The 26,658-nt window shown below is 48.4% G+C and overlaps 1 protein-coding gene across 4 annotated transcripts; it reads left to right on the top strand.

Annotated features, from left to right (window-relative positions):
- Window positions 1-1,062: 1,062 nt before the first annotated feature.
- On the top strand, window positions 1,063-26,159 carry LOC139565822 (golgin subfamily B member 1-like). 4 transcript variants are annotated; one of them, XM_071386426.1, is made up of 21 exons: window positions 1,063-1,220; window positions 8,172-8,262; window positions 8,718-8,897; window positions 9,208-9,321; window positions 9,496-9,663; window positions 9,764-9,886; window positions 9,990-10,103; window positions 10,467-11,073; window positions 11,164-11,240; window positions 14,487-14,556; window positions 15,104-20,108; window positions 20,227-20,650; window positions 20,752-20,985; window positions 21,220-22,047; window positions 22,205-22,377; window positions 22,497-22,659; window positions 23,390-23,524; window positions 23,725-23,825; window positions 24,136-24,207; window positions 24,531-24,627; window positions 25,283-26,159. In XM_071386426.1, the coding sequence occupies exons 2-21, from the start codon at window positions 8,182-8,184 to the stop codon at window positions 25,421-25,423; spliced, it is 8,907 nt and encodes a 2,968-aa protein (XP_071242527.1). In that variant the 5' UTR covers window positions 1,063-1,220; window positions 8,172-8,181; the 3' UTR covers window positions 25,424-26,159. The 4 variants fall into 4 exon arrangements, 3 of the variants coding, with proteins under 3 accessions (XP_071242527.1, XP_071242526.1, XP_071242528.1); XM_071386425.1 differs by having other exon boundaries at window positions 23,354-23,524; XM_071386427.1 differs by lacking the exons at window positions 23,390-23,524; window positions 23,725-23,825; window positions 24,136-24,207; window positions 24,531-24,627; window positions 25,283-26,159 and adding an exon at window positions 22,911-23,275.
- Window positions 26,160-26,658: the final 499 nt, after the last annotated feature.

Here is a 26,658-nt window from a genome sequence, read left to right as displayed (position 1 = left end):
GTCCGGTGGCCCTGGAAACATACTTCTCAGTTATTTATAGTCACATGAATAGCTGGCTGTGGGGACAAAATAGCTGCTTAGAGTTAGACCCCTATACTGTACATCCTATACATGTTACAAATTACAGTTTGTAGGTAGGTAGTGTAGTTGAATTGACGTTATACCCTTTAGAAAAGTGTTATAATAGCAGAGATGTCTTAGTGTGTTTAATGCCCGATTCTTCCCCTCCTGTTAGTGGTTTTGGAGAAGCTTTCCTTGAACATTATTCTAGCAGTTTATGATATGAAAATTCAAACATGTAACTTTCATATTGGCATTACAGTACAAGGAATACACATGCAACGGATACATGCATATACTGTAAAACACTAGACTGTTAGTAAGTGTAAGGAATTAAACAATGAAATGAATGACTTCAGTAAGGTGCTCTTTCCATTCTACTTCAACTCTCTCCCAACTTTCTCACCACTGTTGCAGTTCATTTTCCCAAAAGAGCAATGAGATCTTCCGATTGGATGTCTTGAGCAGGCTGTCCGGTTAGTGCTAAGGTTAAAACTCTCAATTAAATCGTTAAGACTTCTAAAAGTTTAAAGAGACTTGACATGTTTACTCTGGTCACCCTGATTTTGTGTCAGGGCTGGGGCAGATCTGCTTGGCAACCCCTCCACCGCCCCTTCTACGCCACCAATGCAGGTGTCTGTAGACGGAGTCAAAGACAGACGCGGTGTACCGTGCAAACAGTGTGGTCCACTTTAGCATCTGCACGAACCAGTTCACAGAGCGACTCACAAAGGTCATAAACACTGTGGTGTAGTGTGCAAGTAGGAGAAGGCTTCGTCCAAGTTGTCTTCCATTGTTGATGATCAGATTGACCCGTGGGTCATGACCCGGCCCCATCCTAATAAATTCAGTTGTGTGGTTACAAATGAAAATGGTTAAGAAGGTTAATCATGGTATAAAAATACCAAAACATTATCTTGAAAAAAAAAGAGCGTTTTGGCGCATGTTGCACATTTTTCCTTAAGACGGTCTCTTGAAAAATGGTAAACGGTCGGAATTTACAGACGCCCCATTACTGTTGTGCAATCCTCCACTGGCCAATCGGTGCTCTGCAAGTTTTGTTTCCGGGATGTTTGGTGATGTGGCTATGCACAGAAATTCAGCAGAGGATATTCTTCAAATAAAAAGCAGAACCCGGTATCTGAGAAGCACTCATACAGGTTAGTCGCTCATTCTTTCAACTATCAGCACACCATTCCCAGAGTTGCAGTTTAGAACAGCTGCCACACGCTCCAAAAAAAAAACAAGGCACAGCGATATATTTAGCCAATTACTGTTATCCTTGTTAGCCAGCTAGCTAGTTGCTTGTCTACGTGCACACAAAAGCTAACTCGTTCAATGTTTTTATACAAGCGCAACCAATACAGCATCATAATTCCGATGTATGTATATACATCAAATACTCTTACTATGGTTGGAGCCAGCACTGTCAAACTGTTCAGAAAGTAAACCATCCATTTCTCCCCATAATCTGCTGTTCAGGAGTAGTGGGCAAAACGAAATGACGCAGCCGCAGTCGAATGGCCATATTGTTCGGCTCTTCCGGTGACACTCGAACCTCGAGGCCCTCTGCACGAACTATCTGGGTCACAAAACAATAACAATAATGCCCGTTAATGTATGTTGTCACAGGTATATTATTGGCACAAAGGATGATTGACTGCAGTGGCGGTCGGTGCCGTTTAAGATGAGGGAGGATGATACATTTTTTATGAGCATGGCCTTATTTCTATTACAGCATATTGGATGACTGTCATTAACATTCCATTCACCCAGCTCAAATCAAATTTTATTGGTCACCTACACATGGTCAGCAGATGTTAATGCGAGTGTAGCGAAATGCTTGTGCTTCTAGTTCCGACCATGCAGTAATATCTAACAAGTAATCTAACAATTTCACAACAACTACCTTATACACACAAGTGTAAAGGAATTAATAAGAATATGTACATAAAAATATATAAATGAGTGATGGCCGAACGACATAGGCAAGATGCAGTAGATGGTATAGAGTACAGTATATACAAATGAGATGAGTAATGTAGGGTATGTAAACATTATATAAAGTAGCATTGTTTAAAGTGGCTATTGATACATTTATTACATACATTTTTCATTATTAAAGTGGCTAGAGTTGAGTCAGTATGTTGGCAGCAGCCACTCAATGTTAGTGATGGCTGTTTAACAGTCTGATGGCCTTGAGATAGAAGCTGTTTTTCAGTCTCTCGGTCCCCGCTTTGATGCACCTGTACTGACCTCGCCTTCTGGATGATAGCGGGGTGAACAGGCAGTGGCTCGGGTGGTTGTTGTCTTTGATGATCTTTTTGGCCTTCCTGTGACGTCAGGTGGTGTAGGTGTCCTGGAGGGCAGGTAGTTTGCCCCCGGTGATGCGTTGTGCAGACCTCACTATCCTCTGGAGCCAGTTGCCGTAACAGACGGTGATACAGCCCGACAGGATGCTCTCGATTGAAAAATTTGTGAGTGTTTTTGGTGACAAGCCAAATTTCTTCAGCCTCTTGAGGTTGAAGAGGCGCTGCTGCGCCTTCTTCACCACGCTGTCTGTGTGGGTGGACCATTTCAGTTTGTCCGTGATGTGTACGCCAAGGAACTTAAAACTTTCCATCCTCTCCACTACTGTCCCGTCGATGTGGATAGGGGGGGTGCTCCCTCTGCTGTTTCCTGAAGTCCACGATCATCTCTTTTGTTTTGTTGACATTGAGTGTGAGGTTATTGTCAACAAGACAAGGAGATGATCTCAGGAGGCTGAAGAAATTCGGCTTGTCACCAAAAACACTCACAAACTTTTACAGATGCACAATCTAGAGCATCCTGTCAGGCTGTATCACCGCCTGTATCACCGCAATGTAACATCGATAGGTTTAGGCTACTACATGATGCTCTAATTTTCCCAATACCCATTGTGAGTTTGCTACAATCTAGCCTATGAATGAAAGTTTACAAGGTAGAGAATCTAGATGACAGACAGTGACACATTCAATACCGCCTTCCACACTTTTACCTGCATCTAGCTAATCTAGGGAGTAATCATTAGTCCAACAGTTGCAAATGTGAATTTTTATTGGACAAATTCAGGTATTTCTATCCCAGTTTCGCTCCGTTTAAGAACCGGTGGGCCCGGTGGCAATTAATAGTTTTATATATATATATAAAAATAAAAAAAAAGCTTACCTTGACTTGGAAGAAATCCAGTGTTGGTTAGCCATAGCCAGCTAGTTAACATAGCATCCCTCTCTGTTTGAGCTAGGTGTTTGAGTACATTAAACTAGCTAGCTGCATGCGCTAGCTATGTAAGTGAAAGTAACAAAATAAAATACAACAAAATATCTCTCTCGCTTTTCCTTAATTTTGGAATAAATGATTTTGTTCAACTATTGTCTTTCTCTTTTTGAGTCAACTACTCACCACATTTTATGCACTGCAGTGCTAGCTAGCGGTAGCTTATGCTTTTACATTTACATTTACATTTAAGTCATTTAGCAGACGCTCTTATCCAGAGCGACTTACAAGTTGGTGCATTCACCTTATGATATCCAGTGGAACAACCACTTTACAATAGTGCATCTAACTCTTTTAAGGGGGGGGGGGGTTAGAAGGATTACTTTATCCTATCCTAGGTATTCCTTAAAGAGGTGGGGTTTCAGGTGTTTCCGGAAGGTGGTGATTGACTCCGCTGACCTGGCGTCGTGGGGGAGTTTGTTCCACCATTGGGGTGCCAGAGCAGCGAACAGTTTTGACTGGGCTGAGCGGGAGCTGTACTTCCTCAGAGGTAGGGAGGCGAGCAGGCCAGAGGTGGATGAACGCAGTGCCCTTGTTTGGGTGTAGGGCCTGATCAGAGCCTGAAGGTACGGAGGTGCCGTTCCCCTCACAGCTCCGTAGGCAAGCACCATGGTCTTGTAGCGGATGCGAGCTTCAACTGGAAGCCAGTGGAGAGAATGGAGGAGCGGGGTGACGTGAGAGAACTTGGGAAGGTTGAACACCAGACGGGCTGCGGCGTTCTGGATGAGGTTTAGGGGTTTAATGGCACAGGCAGGGAGCCCAGCCAACAGCGAGTTGCAGTAATCCAGACGGGAGATGACAAGTGCCTGGATTAGGACCTGCGCCGCTTCCTGTGTGAGGCAGGGTCGTACTCTGCGAATGTTGTAGAGCATGAACCTACAGGAACGGGTCACCGCCTTGATGTTAGTTGAGAACGACAGGGTGTTGTCCAGGATCACGCCAAGGTTCTTAGCACTCTGGGAGGAGGACACAATGGAGTTGTCAACCGTGATGGCGAGATCATGGAACGGGCAGTCCTTCCCCGGGAGGAAGAGCAGCTCCGTCTTGCCGAGGTTCAGCTTGAGGTGGTGATCCGTCATCCACACTGATATGTCTGCCAGACATGCAGAGATGCGATTCGCCACCTGGTTATCAGAAGGGGGAAAGGAGAAGATTAATTGTGTGTCGTCTGCATAGCAATGATAGGAGAGACCATGTGAGGATATGACAGAGCCAAGTGACTTGGTGTATAGCGAGAATAGGAGAGGGCCTAGAACAGAGCCCTGGGGGACACCAGTGGTGAGAGCACGTGGTGCGGAGACAGATTCTCGCCACGCCACCTGGTAGGAGCGACCTGTCAGGTAGGACGCAATCCAAGCGTGGGCCGCGCCGGAGATGCCCAACTCGGAGAGGGTGGAGAGGAGGATCTGATGGTTCACAGTATCAAAGGCAGCCGATAGGTCTAGAAGGATGAGAGCAGAGGAGAGAGAGTTAGCTTTAGCAGTGCGGAGCGCCTCCGTGACACAGAGAAGAGCAGTCTCAGTTGAATGACTAGTCTTGAAACCTGACTGATTTGGATCAAGAAGGTCATTCTGAGAGAGATAGCAGGAGAGCTGGCCAAGGACGGCACGTTCAAGCGTTTTGGAGAGAAAAGAAAGAAGGGATACTGGTCTGTAGTTGTTGACATCGGAGGGATCGAGTGTAGGTTTTTTCAGAAGGGGTGCAACTCTCGCTCTCTTGAAGGCGGAAGGGACGTAGCCAGCAGTCAAGGATGAGTTGATGAGCGAGGTGAGGTAAGGGAGAAGGTCTCCGGAAATGGTCTGGAGAAGAGAGGAGGGGATAGGGTCAAGCGGGCAGGTTGTTGGGCGGCCGGCCGTCACAAGACGCGAGATTTCATCTGGAGAGAGAGGGGAGAAAGAGGTCAAAGCACAGGGTAGGGCAGTGTGAGCAGAACCAGCGGTGTTGTTTGACTTAGCAAACGAGGATCGGATGTCGTCGACCTTCTTTTCAAAATGGTTGACGAAGTCATCCGCAGAGAGGGAGGAGGATTCAGGAGGGAGGAGAAGGTGGCAAAGAGCTTCCTAGGGTTAGAGGCGAGTTTTCCTTCATTTCCGCTCGGCTGCCCGGAGCCCTATTCTGTGAGCTCGCAATGAGTCGTCGAGCCACGGAGCAGGAGGGGAGGACCGAGCCGGCCTGGAGGATAGGGGACATAGAGAGTTAAAGGATGCAGAAAGGGAGGAGAGGAGGGTTGAGGAGGCAGAATCAGGAGATAGGTTGGAGAAGGTTTGAGCAGAGGGAAGAGATGATAGGAGGGAAGAGATGATAGGAGGGAAGAGATGATAGGAGGGAAGAGATGATAGGAGGGAAGAGATGATAGGAGGGAAGAGATGATAGGATGGAAGAGGAGAGAGTAGCGGGGGAGAGAGAGCGAAGGTTGGGACGGCGCGATACCATCCGAGTAGGGGCAGTGTGGGAAGTGTTGGATGAGAGCGAGAGGGAAAAGGATACACGGTAGTGGTCGGAGACTTGGAGGGGAGTTGCAATGAGATTAGTGGAAGAACAGCATCTAGTAAAGATGAGGTCAAGCGTATTGCCTGCCTTGTGAGTAGGGGGGGAAGGTGAGAGGGTGAGGTCAAAAGAGGAGAGGAGTGGAAAGAAGGAGGCAGAGAGGAATGAGTCAAAGGTAGACGTGGGGAGGTTAAAGTCACCCAGAACTGTGAGAGGTGAGCCATCCTCAGGAAAGGAACTTATCAAGGCGTCAAGCTCATTGATGAACTCTCCAAGGGGACCTGGGGGGCGATAAATGATAAGGATGTTAAGCTTGAAAGGGCTGGTAACTGTGACAGCATGGAATTCAAAGGAGGCGATAGACAGATGGGTCAGGGGAGAAAGAGAGAATGTCCACTTGGGAGAGATGAGGATCCCAGTGCCACCACCCCGCTGACCAGAAGCTCTCGGGGTGTGCGAGAACACGTGGGCAGACGAGGAGAGAGCAGTAGGAGTAGCAGTGTTATCTGTGGTAATCCATGTTTCCGTCAGTGCCAAGAAGTCGAGGGACTAGAGGGAAGCATAGGCTGAGATGAACTCTGCCTTGTTGGCCGCAGATCGGCAGTTCCAGAGGCTGCCGGAGACCTGGAACTCCACGTGGGTCGTGCGCGCTGGGACCACCAGGTTAGAGTGGCAGCGGCCACGCGGTGTGAAGCGTTTGTATGGTCTGTGCAGAGAGGAGAGAAGAGGGATAGACAGACACATAGTTGACAGGCTACAGAAGAGGCTACGCTAATGCAAAGGAGATTGGAATGACAAGTGGACTACACGTCTCGAATGTTCAGAGAGTTAAGCTTACGTTGCAAAAAATCTTATTGACTAAAATGATGCAGTGCTGCTGGCTGGTGAAGTAGGCTAGCTAGCAGTGGCTGCGTTGTTGACTTAGTTTGAAAGTGTAGCTGGCTAGGTAGCCTCAATAACTGGCTAGGTAACCTTGACAATTACTCTAAACTACACAATTATCTTGGATACAAAGACAGCAAAGACAACTATGTAGCTAGCTAACACTACACTAATCAAGTCGTTCCGTTGTAATGTAATAGTTTCTACAGTGCTGCTATTCGGTAGACGGTAGACGTTGGCTAGCTGGCTAGCTGCTGGCTAGCTAGCAGTGTTGCCTACGTTAGAAGGACGAAAATAGCTGGCTAGCTAACCTCGGTAGTTACGATAATTACTCTAAACTACACAATTATCTTGGATACAAAGACAGCAAAGACAACTATGTAGCTAGCTAACACTACACTAAGTGTTTTAGTACTAGATTCATTCTCTGATCCTTTGATTGCGTGGACAACATGTCAGTAAATGCTGTGATAGGTTTCTAGTACGTCCTCTGGAAGTTGTCATTATTACTGTGTAAGTCTATGGAAGGGGGTGAGAACCATGAGCCTCCTAGGTTTTGTATTGAAGTCAATGTACCCAGAGGAGGACAGAAGCTAGCTGTCCTCCAGCTACACCATGGTGCTAACATACAGAGTGCTGCTGAGGCTACTGTAGACCTTCATTGCAAAACGGTGTGTTTTCATCAATTATTTGGTGACGTGAATATATTTAGTATAGTTTGATCTAAAAGGGATAACTTTTTTAATATTTCACAATTTTTTTATGAAATTCACTGAGGAGGATGTTCCTCCGAGGGGCCTCCACTGATTGACTGTTCAGGAACCCTCATTCTATGATTTCACTGGTCTCAATTGTTCTCTTCCACTGCACTTATTTCCATTGATTATTTGAGTCAATCTATGTTTTTGTCTTAAAATAAATTCTATACACAGAAATGAGAATCATAACATAACAGGGGCGCTAACGTTGTAAATGCATCATAATGCAAACTCCATGGAGATTTTTTTGATCCGGTTTCTGTATAATCATTTTGTGACAACTGCTGATGTAAAAAGGGCTATATAAATAATGATTGAGATTTGAGATTGATGGTTCTATGTCAAAACTCTAGAATCTTGGGCATCTCTCAGGAATCTCATATCTAACGTGTCAAACCAAGGTGAAAGTATCATGTTAGGACATGAGTTTACTTTGATCAGGGATTTTGCATGGGAATTAACACTGCATGGAATATTCACCATTTAAAAACTTTAGATAAGCTTATCATTTGTTTTGTTGTGGCATTTATGGACTCAGAAGATATGAAAACCCCAAAATATATTTGGCAAGTTTAGGTAGGACCTCTTGAAGGACCTTTTTGGGTAGGATCTTTAGAAACCTGCTGACCATGACCCAGGTCCCACCTGTCCAGATAAAGGCCTAATGTCTCTGTCTTGTACCACCAGTTACGGCTACATGCTCAGCCGGCTGTCCCAGGGCTTTACCAACGTCCTGCAGGAGCTGTCTGGGGACGAGCCCCCCGATGGAGCCCCTCAGGTAAGAGAGACTCCCTCAACCCCTCACAAGCTTACATAACACGGCACATGTTTTCTGTCCTGGGCCCATATTTATCAATTGTGTGAGTTGGAGTGCTTAACTAGGATCAGCTCCTCTCTGTCCATAATAATCGATCCATTGTGATCAAAAAGGCAAAACTGATCAGCACTCTAACACATGGTTCCCCAAACTCGGTTCTGGGGCCCCCTGGGTGCACATTTTGGTTCTTGCTCTAGCACTACACAGCTGATTCAAATAACCAACTCATCATCACGCTTTGATGATTTGAATCAGCTGTGTAGTGCTAGAGCAGAAACCAAAACGTGCACCCAGGGGGAGGGGGCCCCAGGACCCAGTTTGATAAACCCTGCTCTAACGGATCACCGTTGCAGGCCTTAATGTTCTCCAAGTCCCCATATTTGTATCCACTCTTCTTCTCTGTGGCCCTTCTGCAGGATATGTTGGTTCCCCAACTCCCCCCTGGAGATGCCCCCGGGGCCCCTGAGGAGTCTGGGCCTGGGGTGGAGGAGGAGCCCCTGGAGAGGCTGGCCCATCTGGAGCAGCTGACAGTGCATCTCAAGGAGGTGGTCAGAGATAAGGACAGCCAGCTGGCCACCTTCGAAACGCAGCTCAAGGTGAGGCCTGGGTACAGGTGGGTGTGTTGGCCTGCATGTGTTGTTTTGACTTTGTGTGTGTGTGCGTGCGCCTATGTGTATTGCTATGACTTTGTATGCGTGTGTGAGACATGAATGCAGTGGTTTTATATGGATGTGCCCTCAATGCATAGCTTAGATTTTCTTTCTGTCCCGTGTGGGTTGGGTTCATGAAATATTCATATTTGATGCACTTCTTGTCAAATAAAGATTGTCGTCAGAAATATACTGAGATTATGCTGTTGTTGCTGGAACACAAGTTTCAATGCTCTCTTTGTTGGTGTGTTCACAGAGCGAAAGGGAGACAGCGGAGGCACGCTTCACTAAACTAAAGCTGCAGGCCAAAACCAAGATGGCTGCTCTGAACAAACAAATTGCTGACTTCAAAGGGCAGGAGGGAGCAGCGGTAAGTCCTTTAGCCGAGTTCAAATAACTCCACGTTCAATAAGCATGGTTCTGATGTCTATTTCAGCTGTAATGTATAGAGTTAAAATGTTGTAGATTCTTTACAGACAGTTTGGTCTACACTAGACTATTTTGTCATCAATAACATTTAGAAATCCTTGTCTATTTCCTGAAGAGCTCTCCAGACAGCTCCTTCACCAGCTCAGCTCCTGCTGTGGAGGAGGAACTCCAGGAGCTGAGGAAGCAGCTCAGTGAGGTCTCGACCTCGGCGAAGAACCTCGAGGAGCTTCTCCAGATGTCCGAACAGGCCCTGTGTGAAAAGGAAGCCGTACACACGCAGCAGGTGCCAGTTTCCTTGTCACTCTAACCATTTTCAATGAAAATGTTCCAGATTGTTTAAAAGGGGCCCGTCAGCTGACTGCAGAGATGTGTCATGCGTTTAGGTTCGTGTGCTTCAGGCAGTTGTCTGTGAAAAGGACGTGCGTTTCCAGGAGCAGATCCAGAAGCATGAGGACGAGCTGCTGAGGGTCACAGTGCAGAGGCAGAACGACGCCGAGCTACAGCAGGTACAAACTTAATTCTCTGACTCACTCTACACTCCCTCGTGCAGACCAGGTCCTATACACTGTTTTTAGCCTGTACCCAAGCCTTTAGTGTGTGTGTTGCTAGGCTCTACGTGCAGCCCAGCGGCGTTGTGAGGAGCAGGAGGAAGCCATGCGGTCACGCTGCCAGGTGCTGGAGATGCTGCAGGGGGAGCTGGACAATGCCGACCAGCAGAAACAGGTACAGACACGCTCTACTGTGCTGGTCAGTGTAGGTCAGTTTTCTCAATGACTGACACTTGAGCAAAATGAGCCCATCTGAAGAGACTGACACAGAGTACTGTATTACATTATTCACCAAGTTACTAGTGTGACAGCAGAGTGACACTGACTATGTTTGGTGATTGACAAATTGCATGTTACATAAGGGCTGAGGAGTAGACTCATTTCTCATCTAAATGCAAAATCACTTCTTGACTGGCACAGCCGAGCAGTTCTCGTTGTAGACCCTACCGTCCCCGTCCTTCATCTGTCTTCATTCTTTCTCTCTTCCTCTCTTTCTCTCTCTTCCTCTCTCTCTCGCTTCCTCTCTCTCTCTCTGCAGATCCTCACGGCTCAGTTCCGCCAGAGGGAGCAGGAGCTGGCTGAGGCTGGCAGGCAGAGGGAGCAGGAGCTGGCTGAGGCTGGCAGGCAGAGGGAGGAGGAGCTGGCTGAGGTTGGCAGGCAGAGGGAGGAGGAGAGACAGCAGTGGGCTGGGTGGTCCAGCCAGGCCCAGGCAGAGCTGTTGGCCCTCCGAGCCAACCTGGAGGCCTCCGAGAGGGACAGAGCAGCCCAGCTAGCCAACCTGGAGGCCTCAGAGCAAGACAGGTCAACCCAGATGGAGGAGCTGACAGTGAAACTGGAGTGGGCCACTAGAGAGCGGGAGGAAGTGACCAACAGAGAACTAGTCAGGTTGGAGAAGGAGCTTGCTGCCTTAAGAGAGGAGCATGGAGAGGGACAAAGGGCAGGAGAGGCCCTGGCTGAGTTGTTGACAGGCCTGCGCTCTCTGGCTGGTGAGGGGGCCGAGGAGGACAGCCCTATTCCCACCGACCCGGCCCTGTGCCTGGGTACACTGCAGGCCCTGGAGGCCCGGCTGGAGAGGCTGAGGGTGGAGCAGAGGGAGAGCGAGGAACGCTGCGCCCAGGTCACCCACACCATGGAGACATTGCAAGGTAAGGGAACCGAATACACTATCAAGCATTCATGATACCCTGACAAGTTGCTTGCTCGCAGCGTATTTAATATTTGTGTTTTTCTTTCAGAACAACTGGATAAGCGCACTGCAGAAGGCGAAGAGGCAGTTGCTAAGATACAACAGCTGGAGCAGCAAATTGGAATGGTGAGCAATCAGACGCACTAAATTAATTTAGGAGATTGCTACGACTACTAAATGAATGAAGGTAGCACATGTTGTAAGCTTGTTTTGAATCCTGTAATAACCTGAAAATAAACATCAAAATGTACTTTGGGAGAAATAGCTTATATGGTTTATTATCTGTGAGCCCCAAATGACCAGACTCTTCAGTCTGTTTTACCCATTGCTAGATTCTCTAATGTTATTTATCTGTTTCTGTAATTTGACCAAATGGTGGGCTCATTTTCATCTGTGTAAAAGACAAAGCTATGGATGCCTTGCAAGGCTCGTTATTTGAGAAGTTATGCAATGCCAAAAAAACAATGACCAATGAACCAAGACTTATGTTAATATATGGCATCTATTTATGTCAGATGTTTTCACACAGTGAAATTACATAAAGTATTCATAACCCTTGACTTATTCCACATGTTGTTGTATTACAGCCTTAATTCGAAATGGATGAAATCAATTTTTTTCTCTCACCTACATACAATACCCCATAATGACAAAGTGAAAACATGTTTTTAGAAGTATTACTACATTTATTGAAAATGAGTTACAGAAATATATAATTTACGTAAGTATTCACACCCCTGAGTCATAGGTAGAATCACCTTCGGCAGCGATTACAGCTGTGAGGCTTTGTGGGTAAGTCTCCAACAGTTTTGCACACCTGGATTGTACAATATTTGCACTTTTTATTTATTTTTATTCCTCAAGCTCCGTCAAGTTGGTTGTTGATTATTGCTAGACAGCCATTTTCAAGTGTGGCCATAGATTTTCAAGACGATTTAAGTCAACTGTAACTAGGCCACTTAGGAACAAAACATTAAGAACACCTTCCTAATATTGAGTTGCACCGCCCTTTTTGCGCTCAGAACAGACTCAATTCGTCGGTGCATGAACTCTACAAGGTGCTAAAAGCGTTCCACAGGGATGCTGGCCAATGTTGACTCCAATGCTTCCCACAGTTGTGTTAAGTTGGCGGGATGTCCATTTGGTGATGGACCATTCTTAGCACACTTGTTAAACTGTTGAGCGTGAAAAACCCAGCAGCATTGCAGTTTGACACAAACCGGTGCGCCTGACACCTACTACCATACCCCATTCTAAGGCACTTAAATATTTTGTCTTGCCCATTCACCCTCTGAATGGCAGATATACACAATCCATGTCTCACTTGCCTCAAGGCTTAAAAATCCTTCTTGAACCTGTTTCCTCCTCGTCATTTACACTGATTGAAGTGGATTGAACAAGAGACATCAGTAAGGGATCTTTTACCTGGAATCACCTGGTCAGTCTATGTCATGGAAAGAGCAGGTGTTCTTAATGTTTTGTACACTTAGTGTATATTTAAGCAATAAGGCACAAGGAGATGTGGTATTTGGCCAATATACCACGACTAAGGGCTGTTCTTATGCACGACTCATCGCAGAGTGCCTAGACACTGCCCTTAGCCGTGGTATATTGGCCATATATCACAAACCCCCGAGGTGCCTTATTGCTATTATAAACTGGTTACCAACGTTATTAGAGCAGTAAAAATAAATGTTTTGTCATAACCATGGTATAAGGTCTGATATACCACGGCTGTCAACCAATCAGCATTCAGGACTCGACCCACCCAGTTTATAATTGGCATTGTGTTTTAGGTTATTGTCCTGCTAAAAGGTGATTCTGTCTGTCTGCTTAGCTCTATTTAGTTTATTTTTATCCTAAAAAAACTCCCTAATCCTTGCTCATGACAAGCATACCCATAAGATGATGCAGCCACCACCATGTTTGAAAATATGAAGAGAGGTAGTCAGTGATGTGTTGTGTTTGATTTGACCCAAACATAACCATTTGTATTTAGGACAAAAAGTTAATTTCTTTGCCACATTTTTTGCAGTTTTACTTTAGTGCCTTATTGCAAACAGACATGTTTTGGAATATTTTTTATTCTGTACAGGCTTCCTTCTTTTCACTCTGTTAATTAGGTTAGTATTGTGGAGTAACTACAATGTTGTTGATCCATCCTCAGTTTTCTCCTATCACAGCCATTAAACTTGAACTGTTTTAAAGTCACCATTGGCCTCATGGTGAAATCCCTGAGCGGTTTCCTTCCTCTGCGGCAACTAGGTTAGGACGGACGACTGTATCTTTGTTCACCATGCTCAAAGGGTTATTCAATGTCTGCTTTTAACATGTTTACCCATCTACCAATTTGCAAGGCATTGTAGAGCTCCCTGGTCTTTGTAATTGAATCTGTGTTTGAAATTCAATGCTTGGCTGGGGGGTAATTGTATGTGTGTGGTACAGAGATGAGGTATTCATTCAAAAATCATGTTAACCACTATTATTGCACACAGAGTGAGTCCATGATAACGTATTATGTGACTTGTTAAGCACATTTTTACTCCTGAACTAATTTAGGCTTGCCATAACAAAGGGGTTGAATACTTATTGACTCAAGACATTTCAGCTCTTCATTTTTAAATGATTAGAAAAATGTCTAAAAACATAATTTCACTTTGACATTATGGGTATTGTGTGTCATCCTGTGACACAACATTTTAATACATTTTAAATTCAGGCTGTATCACAACAAAATGTGGAAAAAGTCAAGGGGTGTGAATACTTTCTGAAGGCACTGTATGTTCAATCTAATTGTCAGACAATCCCCATTCCAAACAGAATTGTTGACAGTGCGAAGTCACAATAGAAAACGACAAACCCCCCAATAGACATTTGTGCTGTATGTGTGTACAGTCTGATACAATATGATCTATTGGTGTGCTGTTATTTCACTGTGCTGTGAGGACTGCCCAGCCAGCACATTGAGTGTCACACATGCTTATTCATGTGGGGAAGTCTTTCTGGTCTCTGCCCTGACTACTGGGGCAGGTCAGTCGGCCACGATCTATCTCAGAGGGGACAGCCTGAGGGACAGAGACAGTGGTTGGGTTTAATAATGCTGAGGCAGAATGTCCTCCTGTCATTTGGGTCAAGGCAATGCTAATCGCCTCTCCACTGATCCTCTGTTATGACTGCAGCCCTGGGCTGACCTTCAGGCCCATCATAACTACAGTGTAACTATTGTGTAACTACATTACAGCTGTGTGAAACTGTTAACTCACTTAATTTTGAATGTAGTCCCACTTCAATGGGATTTATCTATTATTAAGTCATAAAGTTTACACCCTCTGTGTGTTCAGAAATAACAGGCGTTTAGTTTTTCTCTCCTAGGTTGCTAGGGAGTCATTGGTCCAGTGTGTGACTGACCCGTCTGTGGAAGAAGTGACTGATGCTGAAAAAGGTAAGGAGACCTATTTTAAAATGTGTGTTTTTATTCTCTGAATCTGAAAGCCAACCACCAGGACTTTGACCAGTCATACGTCCTGCCAGCAGCACACACACCCTCTATTGATGTGTTTGCATAGGATTGGACACTGTGTGCTGTCACAGGCCTCGCTGACAACAGAGTTTGGCATAGTGACGCAGATGCGGTTACAGGCCTTACCCATTTCACTGTCTGTGACTAAACCTGAAAGACTGGTGGTTTAGTAGACATGTCAACAGTATGTTAACAGTATTGACAGTATGTTAACAGTATTGACAGTATGTTGACAGTATGTCAATAATCATCTCAATTGTTAACATTTAGAAGCAAAAATCTGAAAGAATCTATAATATATAGGTCTAGTCATGAACTACTGGGAGGTGCCAGTGGTAGGATCGAATTTTAGTTCCTGCACGGGGTACATGAAAAATATTTGTTTTGGCATTTCAGGTTTGATCAATTCATTGTGCATTGTCTGATTATTAGGCTGGCTATTCATTTTCATCTTTATTGATTTCCCCAGCCCAAATATTGGCTCTGGAGCAGAAGCTATTGGAGAGAGACCATGAGTTGGCTGCCCTGAGAGAGAGTCTTGTGCTGGCTGAAGAGCAGGGCTCAAATGATGCTTTCAAGGTAAGCTCTGATCAGATTCTAGACCAGAGTGAGGACACTGCCATGGCGCCCTGCGACAGTCCTACAGTGCTGCCAGACCTAGAAGACACGCGAGAGGAGGACACCAGCCTGGTGGCAGAGGATAGGTCAATCCTGTCAGTCTCCGCTGATAACGAGAGCAGTCCAGAGCTCATTGAACCCCAGTCTGACTCTCCCGGAGAATCTAAGGGGGCCTCCTCTGATGAGATGGTCACTAGCAGTGACTCCGAGGTGGCCCACAGCAGCTGGACCCTCCTAGAGGCTGTGAACCAAGATGAAGGTCAGCAGTCGCCTCCCATACTGCAGGGCTTTGGCCAGCTCCAGGTGCAATCCTGGGAAGAGAACAGCTCTGAGCAGGAAACATCCACAGTCCAGGTGGAGTACTCATCAGTCATCATCTGTGAGACTGTGCAGGTGCACCTCAGCCAGCAGGCGGCGACCCTCTCTGACTCTGCCCCTGGACAGGTGTTTGCCCAGGACCTGGCAGATGAGATGCAGAGCAGGTACAGTGAGCTCATGGCTGAGCTCCAGAGATTGAGAGAGGCTGCCTCAGAGTCACGGGAGAGAACCCAAGGCCTTGAGGAAGAGATTCGGTCCCTGGCAGCTGCCAAGGATGAGGCAGAGTCCCAGGCCCAGAGATATGAGGAAGAGCTCCAGTCAGCCAGGTCAGAGATGGACACGGTGGCCCAGCACAGTGGCTCTGAGTTGGAGAGGCAGAGCATGGAGATGCATCTCCTGGAGGAGCAGCTGGCCAGCCTGCAGACAGAAGGCCGCTCCAAGGAGCAGCAGATCCAGGCCCTGCAGGCAGACCTGGACGAGGCTCAGCGCTCTCTCTCTGAGCAGGAGGGCCAGGCCAGGATGCTGAGCGCCCAGCTGGAAGAAGGGGAGGTCACCTCCTCTGAGCTGGAGCAGAAGCTCCAAGACATGGAGGCCAGCCTGCTGGACATCTCCCAGGCTAGGGACATGGCCAAAGCTGTACTGTCTGAGAGGGACACAGAGATTAACGAGCTGCAACTGCGCATCACCCAGAAAGAGCAGGAGATGATGGAGCTGAGCAATGGCATGTCTGCCAAACTGCTCCAGACCGGTGAGGAGAAGTTCCTGATGAGCACTGAGGTCAAGAAACTGAAGGAGCAGATAATTGAGCTTGAGAAAGCTGGAGAAAAGGAGAAAGCGACAGGGGAGAGTCATGTAGAGGATGGTGATGAGCTCACTAGTTTGCGAAAGGACAAAGAGGATCTGACAACCCAAGTGGCCACCATTAAAAAGAGGTTGCAGGCAGCCCTGGTGCAGCGCAAAGAGCTGATGAAAAAAGTTGCAGAGTTTGAGAAAGAGGCAGATCAAAGGAAAGGACAAGTAGGGAAAGCAACGGAGGAAGCCCCTGCAAGTGTACCAGCTTTAGAAAAAGACAGAAAACAAGAGGTTATGGCAATTGAGACTACTTTCGAAGAGTTCAGACAAGCCTTGAAGTCCAAAGAAGAGGCCATGGAGGTTTTGGAACAGAAAATCAGCCAGCAGGATCAGGTTCTGGAAGAGACACTTGAAATGAACAGAAGGCTGAGTGAGGGAGCTCAGCAGACTCCAGACGCTGACACCTCAGCTGAAATCCCTGGGTTGCAGTCCCAGGTGGCCTCACTGGAGTCAGATTGCGAAACACTGCAAAAGAAACTCCAGGAGGCCCAGGACTCTCGCAAAGACACCATCCGCAAGGCCAAAGAAAAGGACAGGCACCACCGCGAACAGCTAAAACAGCAAAAGGAAGAGTACAACGGGCTGTTGGAGCGTTTGGAGGAGCAGGTTGGTGAACGAGATGGGCTGTTGACTAGACTGAGCGAGCTTGAGGAACTGCAGGCACAGAAAGAGGTGAGCACAGAGAAGGAAGTACATGCTGAGCTGGAGACCAACGTTGCAGTGGAGAAGATTGAGAAGCCAGCTGCAGGAGATTGGGTCCAGGAAGACTGGGTGGAATTTGCAGCTCCTGAGAATGAAGCACAACAACAACAAGGTGATAAACCCATTACCAGTGCCGAGGAACCCTCTCAGCTACTTTCAGCTGACATTGAGGCCTCATTACAAGCTCTGAAAGAAGAGGTCCAGGCTGAGAAGGCATCTTGTACAGAGTTGGAGGGCCAACTGCAGGAGAGCCAGGCTAGCCTGTCACTCAGGGAAAGTGAGCTTCTAGTGCTGGGTGATGAGCTGCAGGCCCTGAGAGAGAAGGAGAGCCAGATTGAACTTGTCTATGAGGAGTTGGAGGCTCTGAGGGAGAAGTGTTTCCAGGCTCAGACCTATGCAGAAGCTGTGAAAGCAGAGTTGGAGGCTGCGGCCAAGGGAGCCGCCTCAGACTCCGCTGAGTCCACCATTGCCATCCTGCAGACAGAGGTGGAGGAATTCAAGCAGTTCCTGAGCAACAAGAACAATGAGATCATGGAACTTAGCCAGCAGCTGGGTGAGCAAAGCTCCCTCCTCCAGTCCATGCAAGAGACAGTGTATGAGAAGGACCAGTCGATCGCCTCCCTGCAGGAAGGCCTGAGAGCAGAGAAGGAAAAGAGCCAGAGACTGGAGGCCGAGGTCCCCCAGAGACAGGAGGAAGAGAAGGGCAGCGAGGCCAAGATCCTGCAGCTTCAGCAGAAGCTCAAAGCTGCCCTTATCTCTCGCAAAGAGGCCCTGAAAGAGAACAAAAGCCAGAAAGAAGAGTTGGCCTCCACTGAGAAAGTCATCACTGAACTGCATCAGAAGATGGAGGCTAGAGAAGTCGAGCTGGAGAAGCTGAGAGCAGAAAGAGAGAGGCTGATAGTGGAGAACCAGAGCCTTGGAGGGTCCTGCGAGAGCCTCAAGCTGGCCATGGAGGGTATGCTGACAGAGAAAGACTTCTGTAAAAGAGAGGCAGAGTCTGCCAAAGAGGAGGCTGCCCGGGCATGCAGAGAATGGGAGGAGAAGGTGCATGGGATGAAGGATGAGTATGAGACTCTGCTAAAGTCCTATGAGAACGTGAGTGATGAGGCAGAGCGTGTGAGACGTGTGCTGGAAGCTGCTAGGCAGGAGAGGAAGGAGCTTGTTGCTAGAGCCAGGACCCACGAGGCAGCCAGGCAGGAGGCTGAACGGCAGAAAGAAGAGGCCCAGAAAGAGGTGGACACTGTCAAAGACAAGATGAGGAAGTTTGCCAAGACCAAGCAGCAGAAAATCATGGATTTAGAGGAGGAGAATGAGAGTCTCAGAGAGATGGATGAAAATAAAGGAATAAGAAGGGAGGACAAGGCACTCAAAGGAGAACTTGAAAGACTCAAAGAAGAGTTTGAGGCTCTGAAAGCTGATTTGAATGCCACTACGGCACATAGGGACTCCTTAGAACAGCAAGTTGTTGAGGTGAGGGAACAACTAGCCCAAGAGCTAGAGAAAGGGGACAGATTAGCTCCAGATAAAACCCCCAGCTCTGATGATGTAGTGGAGGAAACTATTGTTGCCCAGCAGTCTAGTACAGTCATGATTAAAACTACCCAAGAGCTAGTTAAGAGCCAGCCTCAGGACATAGAGCCACATAGTCAGGACATAGAGTCTGAGGTAGCTGCACCTGAAACGCCCTCTGTTGAGAAGATGGTGAAGACCGAAATAACTGAAAATACACAGGCCCTAATTGATGAGAAATTGAGCAAAATGGAGGCAGCCCTACAGTCAGAGAGGGAACTGAGGCAAGAGCGCGAGGCTGACCTCACTGCTGAGCTGGCCTCTCTGGAGCAGCGCCTTCAGGAGAGTAAAGAGAAGGAACAGAGCCTGATGGAGGAGAACTCTAAAAGGGAAGCCCAACTCCAGGAGCTCCACAGCAGCCTGGAGGTAGATAAGGATGACCTAGAGGAGCGTCTGATGAACCAGCTGGCCCAGCTGAATGGCAGCATCGCCGGCTACCAGCAGGACGCGGCAGACAGCCGGGAGCGCCTTGCGGAGCTGCAGCGGGAGGTGGAGAGACTGGAGAGGGAGCGGGCCGAACTGGAAGTCCTGGCCGAGAGCGAGAGGGACCGGGCAGCCAGGCTGGAGGAGGACAAGAGGCAGGCCCAGAGAGAGAGGGCCGAGGCAGAGGCAGAGTCAGGGAAGCAGAGGGAGCTGGAGCAGCAGCTGAAGTCCGCCCAGAGGGTGAAAGAGGGCAGCCAGAGCCGGGCAAAGCAGCTGGAGGAGCTGCTGAGAGAGAAGCAGCTGGAGGTGCGCCAGATGCAGAAGGACTGCATCCAGTACCAGGAAAGGATCAGCGAGATGGCCAGGGAGGGCAAGGCTTTGCAACTGGGCAGCAACGAGGTCCACAAAGAGCTTGGGCAAGCCTATCTGGAGAGGACCATAGTCACAGACGCTTTGAAGAAGACTGAGGCTGAGCTATCTAGCTGCAAAGCCCAGCTGGTTGAGGCCCAGACAGAGGCCAGCCAGGCCCAAGCTGAGAGGAGAGCCTGTGAGCAGACCGCTCTACAGAGAGAGGCTGAGTTGAAAGCAGAGGCAGAGCAGAGCCTGGACTCTGTGAGGTTCAGGCTGGGAGCCGAGCTGAAGCAGATTGAGCTGAGGTTGGAGGAGTCTTACCGGGAGAGGGAGAGAGAGGAGGATGCCACCCGGGAGGCAAAAGAGCTGGCTGACACCGCTGAGAGACAGGCCCAGCAGATGCAGGCCCGCCTGGATGAGTCTCTGGCTCGACTGGCTGCCTTCTCGCGCTGTATGTCCTCCCTGCAGGACGACAGGGACCGCGTGCTGGATGAGACCCGGCAGTGGGAGAGTCGCTTCAACAGCACCCTCCAGGGGAAGGAGGCCGAGGTGCGGGAGGGAGAGACCCGGTCCAGAGATCTGGCTGAACAGCTGCAGAAAGAGACCGCACGGAGAGAAGAGCTACAGCTTACAGTGGACAGGTAAAAATAGCTATGGTTCCTGAAAAAGTGAATTAATTAAATTGCCCCAATTTCCAGCCAGGTTTAATTAACACTATGCTGTGTTATGTAATGTGTTTATTTCTTATTTTTTGCCCAGACTGCAGAAAGCAGACGAGCAGTGGCAGCTGAAATGGGAGCAGGAAGAGAAGAAGCTCCGTGAGAACCAGGCTGCCCTGGAGCAGGAGAGGGGGGAACTTCAGAAGTCCCTAGCCCAGACCGAGACCTCCCTGGCTGACGCTCGCGCCCAGCTGGCCTCCCTGGAGAGTGAGGCGGAGGGGCTCCGCCACAGAGCCCAGGCCCTGGAAGAGGTAGTTGGGAAGCTGCAGGGAGAGACCAACGAGGCCAGGACCCAGCTGAAGGAGAGGGAAGCAGAGGGGAGGAGGCTGGGCCTGAGCGTGGAACAACTGGAGACAGACCTGCACTCCTCCAAGACCCTGACAGAGAACCTGCAGACAGAGCTGAGTGAGAAGGAGAGGAGAGAGGTAGAGCTGCTGGGGGAGAAGGAGCAAGCCGTGACACAGGTATGCATCACTTTTATTTAATCTCTGCTTTATGTCAATGAAAATGTTTAAACCCATTCCCCTGCATCTTCTTGACTGTTTACATGCTTGCTTCCCCCCAGGCTGCTGAGGAGGCCAGGAGGGAGGCTGACGCCAGGGCCCAGGAGGCTGAGAAGGAGCTGGAGGAGAGGAGAGAGGAGGTGCGGGGTCTGGAGGACCGGCTGCAGAAGGCAGAGGAGGAGAGCAGCCACAGCAAAGCCAGGCTGGACGCCTTCACCAAGGCCATGGGCTCTTTACAGGACGACAGAGACAGAGTACTTGGCATGTACAAACAGCTGGAGGAGAAACATCTGCAGGTTAAAGAACAATGATAACACTCATGTGTACAGAGGCATAAATGGCAGGTCAACAAAAGATTCTGAATGGTAAACCGGTAGTAAATGTTTATTTATGTACACGCATGTCATCGTCATGCTGAAACTGTATGTAGTGATAAGAGTGATGTTATTAGTGTGATGGTATTCTAGAATGTTTTCCTCATGCCCCAGTTGTATAACCCATCCCTCTACGTAATGGGTCTGTTGTCCCAGGTGATGATGGAAAAGGACGCTCTGATCCAGGAGGCTGCTGCGGAGAATAACAGTCTGAAGGAGGAGCTGCGCTCCCTATTGGTCCAGAGGGACGACCTCCACGCAGAGAAGGCCAAGCTATCTGCCCAGCTTCACAGCTACAGGGACGACCTTACCCAGGTCCTCACCATGAAGGAGTCCCAGCACAAGCAGCTCTTGTCCGGCCAGCTGGAGCGCATCGCTACCCTGGAGAAGGAGAGAGAAGAGCTAGGGACTAAGATCAAGAGCCTGGAGGGAGGGGAGGCTTTCGTTCAGGCGGTGGAGAGGGAGGCCCTCAGCCAGGCTGGTGATAGTGGAAACAGGCAGGGGAGAGACGCTCCCGGGGCGGAGGTAGAGAAGCTGAGGGAGCAGCTGCAGGCTGCCAGGGCCCAGGTGGAGAGCCTGGAGGAGAGCCTTGCCAAGGAAAGAGAGGTGCAGGAGGCTCGGCAGAAGGAGCTGAAAGAACTGCGTTGGGAGGGAGGGGTGACGCGGACGGAGTCGGAGACAGCGGCCGAGAGGGTGGCCGAGCTGGCCCGAGACCTGCTGACCACGGAGCAGAGGCTGCTGGAGGAGAGGGAGGTGGCCGGCCAGCTCCGGGCCCAGAACCAGGCGTTCGGCCAGGCCATGGCGTCACTGCAGGGCAGCAGGGACCAGGCACTCAGCCAGGCCCAGGAGCTCAGCCTCAGACTGGAGGAGATGAGCAGGGCAGGGGGCCAGCAGACACCCACCACGGGCCATGGAGGATCCACTGCGGAGGTGTGCGGACTGAAGAACGCCCTGTCAGCCCTGCAGAACGACAGGGAGAGACTGGTAATCAACCAGAGTAATCTCCATTTTACACAAAGTATTCCATAAAAGCACTACTAACCCAACCACAATGGTAGTGACATCATAGTTTACCTGCACATCGTGTTTTCATATACCAGTATCCACAGTAACACAAGCTTTGTTTCTCCCTGTCCTGTAGTTGGAACAGCTGCAGCGGCAGCACTCAGAGCTCACTCGACTGGGAGGAGGAGAGCTGTCTAGACTCAGCCAGGAGCTAGAGGAGGAGAGGAGGAGGGCTGAGGAGATGGTGGACAGGATGAGGGAGCTGGACAACCTGAGGCAGAGGGAGAACCAGGAACTAGACATTCTCAGGTGAGACATACTTCATAAAGAGCTGCTTATGTTATTTAAAATCCAAACATTCTTAATCATGTTTAGAGGTATATGAGTGTCTATGCCTTGGCTACATAGGTATATTTGTCTCTCTCTAGGCTGGAGCAGGTTGACTGGCAGGCCCAGGCAGAGCTCCTGAAGCAGCAGACCCTGGCCACCCTCTCGGACCGTGACCAGCAGGTGCGCCAGCTCGGTGCCATGTTGAAGGAGGCCCGCGCCACAAGGCCCAACCCACCGGAGGAGGAACACCACCAGAGACAGGTGAGGAGGAGGACACCTCTAAATCTGCACAGTTGGATAGATAGTATGATAGAACAGCAGTGTTGACTGTGGCAAGATGCACTCTGCTTGCTGCATACATTTGGCCTGTACTGGGCAATGTTATCTACAAATCTAGGTTTCAGTTCTACATTTGTGCAGTTAAGAGACGGTTAAACGGTGTGATTATGGTTCACCTCTGTTGTCTCTTCTCCGTGGCTATTTATGTGTTCTTTGTTGTTTTTTGTGCTCAGGCACCTGTTGAGGCAGACCTGTCATCTAAAGTAGGGGTCCTTCAATCAGAGAGTGGCCCGCTGAATGATCTTGAGCTGCGAGAGCAGCAGATTACACAGCTCAGTAATAAGATAGAGAGACCAGACTGTTCCTCCTTCCTGTCACCCATAGCCTCTTGTCCATGTCTAACAACCCTACCTACAATCATTGTTTTACTACTACGCTATCTGACAACTACCTCTGATCACCCTCTCTGATTTACAATACTAAATGACATGGTTGGATGAAAGGTACTTCATTTCATGAATCTGGATTAGATGATTCCATATTTCATCTATGTGTCTCCCTCTGGCTCTTTCCTCTTCATTAAATTCTCTTGCATGCCCCTTTTCCATTCTCTTTCATCGTTTCTTCTCTGCTTCTTCTTCGTTCTTCTGTCTTTTGGTTTTGTGTGTGTGTGCAGTCTGCTGAGCCCGTTGCTGTCCCTCCCTCTCCTCAGCTCTCGCAGGTGTTTGAGGAGAACCACCATCTCTCCTCCCAGTTCCAAGGCAGTTCCCAGAGGCTGGATGAGGCCGAGAGCCGCTGCACTGCCCTCCAGAGGCAGCTCCAGGAACTGCACGAAGACAAGCGCAAGGTCTGCACGCCCTTGGATATCACTCTGCTCTGATTCATTCACTGTCCCTAGTTAATACATACGGAACATATGTTTTTAAAGATAATGTGTCCACTATGGCACAGAGGAACTAGATTTACACATCTCTGGAGCGATTTAAGACTCTACTACAGTGATTTCTACAATGTTGAGTGATTTTGACTATTTCTTGTGGCCCCCAGAGGACAGGGGAAGTGGACAGTGCCCCTGGAGCTCCTCAGCAGCACAGTGGCCCTTCAGAGAGCGAGAGCCTCAGGGTGGATTTTAAAGAGCTCCAGCGCAGGTACCAGTTCTCAACCCCACGACACCCCCCTTTAAAAACACATACAGTACACACACACACGTTCTCTCTACCAATGACCAGAACACACACACATACAGTACACACACACACGTTCTCTCTACCAATGACCAGAACACACACACATACAGTACACACACACACGTTCTCTCTACCAATGACCAGAACACACACGCAAAAAATGAACAATAACAAACAGAACAGACACAACAAACCCATTCAACACCACACAGCCCCAGCCCAACGCAAGCATGTCCGACATGCTAATGTGTCCTTTCTTTGTGTCTGTCAGACTGGATGAAGAGCAGCAGTATAGGGTGGTTGTGGAGGAGCAGCTAATGGCCGCCCAGGACCGCCTCAAACTGTAAGAGAGTCATCATGACAGCTTAATCTCTCCCGTCACATGACAGAGGTCATCCTCTGCCTTCCCCTACAGCTCTACACTCACTAACACAGTGTGATTCTAATGAGGAATGAGCATGTCAGCTCGCTGCTGTGACTGTCAGGCTCTATAGAGATACTCTGCTCTGAGATTTGTAGAGGTACTGTGTTGATAATGGGATTATTGGCCTCAAGTCATCGTTTGGCATATTTATGTTGGAACTTATCGGAGTGCTTTCCAGTGTGTGTCAGACAGTATTTACTCAGTATTTACTCAGTATCTCTCTCCTCGCTCACCTGCTGTAGGATCAACCAGGGTGAATGGCAGTCGGCCCACGAAGGGCAGTTCTCTGTTTCTGAGGCAGCTGTCCTCATTGAGCCACCAGGAGGCTCTGTCACCCGAGTAAGTACCAACCAACACCCTGTATTTATTTACACAGGATACATTTCTAAAGATGAAATGTCCATTCACCATTGCCATGTAAGAATGGTCTGTTACTACTACTACTACTACTACTACTACTACTACTGCCTCCTGTAACTGTCTATATGTAACTGTCTATCTATACTCTCTCTCTCCCCCTCCCTCTCTCCCTCTCTCCCCCTCCCTCTCTCTCCCCCTCCCTCTCTCTCCCCCTCCCACTCTCTCTCCCTCTCTCTCTCTCCCCCTCTCTCCCCCTTCCTCCCTCTCTCCCCCTTCCTCCCTCTCTCCCCCTTCCTCCCTCTCTCCCCCTTCCTCCCTCTCTCCCCTTCCTCTCTCTCCCCCTTCCTCTCCCCCTTCCTCTCTCTCTCCCTCTCTCCCCCTCCCTCTCTCCCCCTCCCTCTCTCCCCCTTCCTCTCTCTCTCCCTCTCTCCCCCTTCCTCTCTCTCTCCCTCTCTCCCCCTTCCTCTCTCTCTCCCTCTCTCCCCCTTCCTCTCTCTCTCCCTCTCTCCCCCTTCCTCTCTCTCTCCCCCTTCCTCTCTCTCTCCCCCTTCCTCTCTCTCTCTCCCCCTTCCTCTCTCTCTCTCCCCCTCCCTCTCTCTCTCTCCCCCTCTCTCCCTCTCTCCCCCTCCATCAGATTCGGAGCAGCAGTGGGCCAGGCCTGATGAGAATACTGCGCGTGGCCTTCTGCTCTCGCCAGCGCACACCCCTGCTGGTGTCCCTCTACCTGCTCACCGTGCACGTGCTGCTACTGCTCTGCCTGGGGGGTTACGTTTAGGACCCCCTCCACCCCTTAGAGAGTGAGAGAGGAGAGAGATGGAGAGATAACGGACATGTGACACAGACCCACCCACCCCCTCTCCAAGACAGATATCATACTACTGTTACATTCAATAGTGTAGAATCGGAGAAGACTCGTTACACACACACCATGCACTTTTGATACAACAACAAAAATAACAGAAGTGTGTCTTAGCCTGTTAACCAAAGTGAATAGTTTTTTTATGTACTGGGTGTCAAAAACACCCTCTGCCATCATTGATTTGATTCAATATTTTATATGTTACCGTTAGCGTACATGATCAGTCAAATGTTATTGTAGAGGAAATGAGAAGCAGTATTGCACTACCTCAGAACTGTTGTTTATTAGACTTCTATAAAGGGACGTGGATATTATGCATCTTTAAATGTACCTGGGGGAACTAACATGAAATTACACTATACAGTAGATTTACACAGTGTTTAGTTTTTCAGCCAGTTTTATATTAGTGGTGGTTTAGGTGCCTTTAAATGAGGAGAATAAAGGGTCACTTCATGTTTGGATGGAGTGAGGGTTAGGATTTGTGAATCTATTCAGATCTCTCTCTCCTATGTTCTCACGTACAATGGACACCAACTGAAACGTGTACAACCTGCTATGACTACATTCCCACAACCATCTATTTATTTTATTTTTCTTCCTTATTTTTCCTCTCATTTTCTCTTTAATTAAAGAGAGAGCACTGTCAATGGCATATTTGACTCCTGTAGTATTTGTATGTCATATGTCCAGTATGTATGTACTGGATGTGGGTTATCCAATCAATTCCCCAATTTCTGCCATTGTTGCATGGATGACGGTTTTATTCTATAGATTTTATGGCAGATTCATTTGCCATTCTGGTGTAATGTTGTCCGTTCCAGATGAAATCGTGTAGGTATTTTTTCTGTGACACTACAGATAATGTCCATCCAATCTATGATTCCTATAATTTAGCCTTATTTATTACTTACGCATTCAAACCGCATAATCTACTACAATGTATGGTGAACACAATACTGCTGGGAAAAATGACTAGTCAAAAACGTATTCTTGTCTGTTGTCCCACTACACATCTTGTAACTCATTTTTCCTCTGTTAACTTCTATTGTAAATGACCTTGTACTGTGCTGTATAGATTGAATTGTGATGATGATGATGATAGGTGTTTTTCAGCACAGCCCACTGAGAAATATAGGGCTAGATGTGTACCA

The sequence above is a fragment of the Salvelinus alpinus genome, chromosome 37 (assembly GCF_045679555.1).
Source record: "Salvelinus alpinus chromosome 37, SLU_Salpinus.1, whole genome shotgun sequence".
Taxonomy (NCBI): Eukaryota; Metazoa; Chordata; class Actinopteri; order Salmoniformes; family Salmonidae; genus Salvelinus; species Salvelinus alpinus.
Note: the sequence above shows the minus strand (reverse complement) of the source record. Positions and strands in the feature narration are given on the sequence as shown.

Excerpts from the sequence above, each read along its gene's own strand:
- LOC139565822 (XM_071386425.1), top strand. The coding sequence starts at position 8,182 with ATGCTCAGCCGGCTGTCCCAGGGCTTTACCAACGTCCTGCAGGAGCTG. Across the intron at positions 20,651-20,751 it reads AGGAGCAAGCCGTGACACAG|GCTGCTGAGGAGGCCAGGAG; the intron begins GTATGCATCACT and ends GCTTCCCCCCAG. Across the intron at positions 24,628-25,282 it reads CAGGAGGCTCTGTCACCCGA|ATTCGGAGCAGCAGTGGGCC; the intron begins GTAAGTACCAAC and ends CCCCTCCATCAG.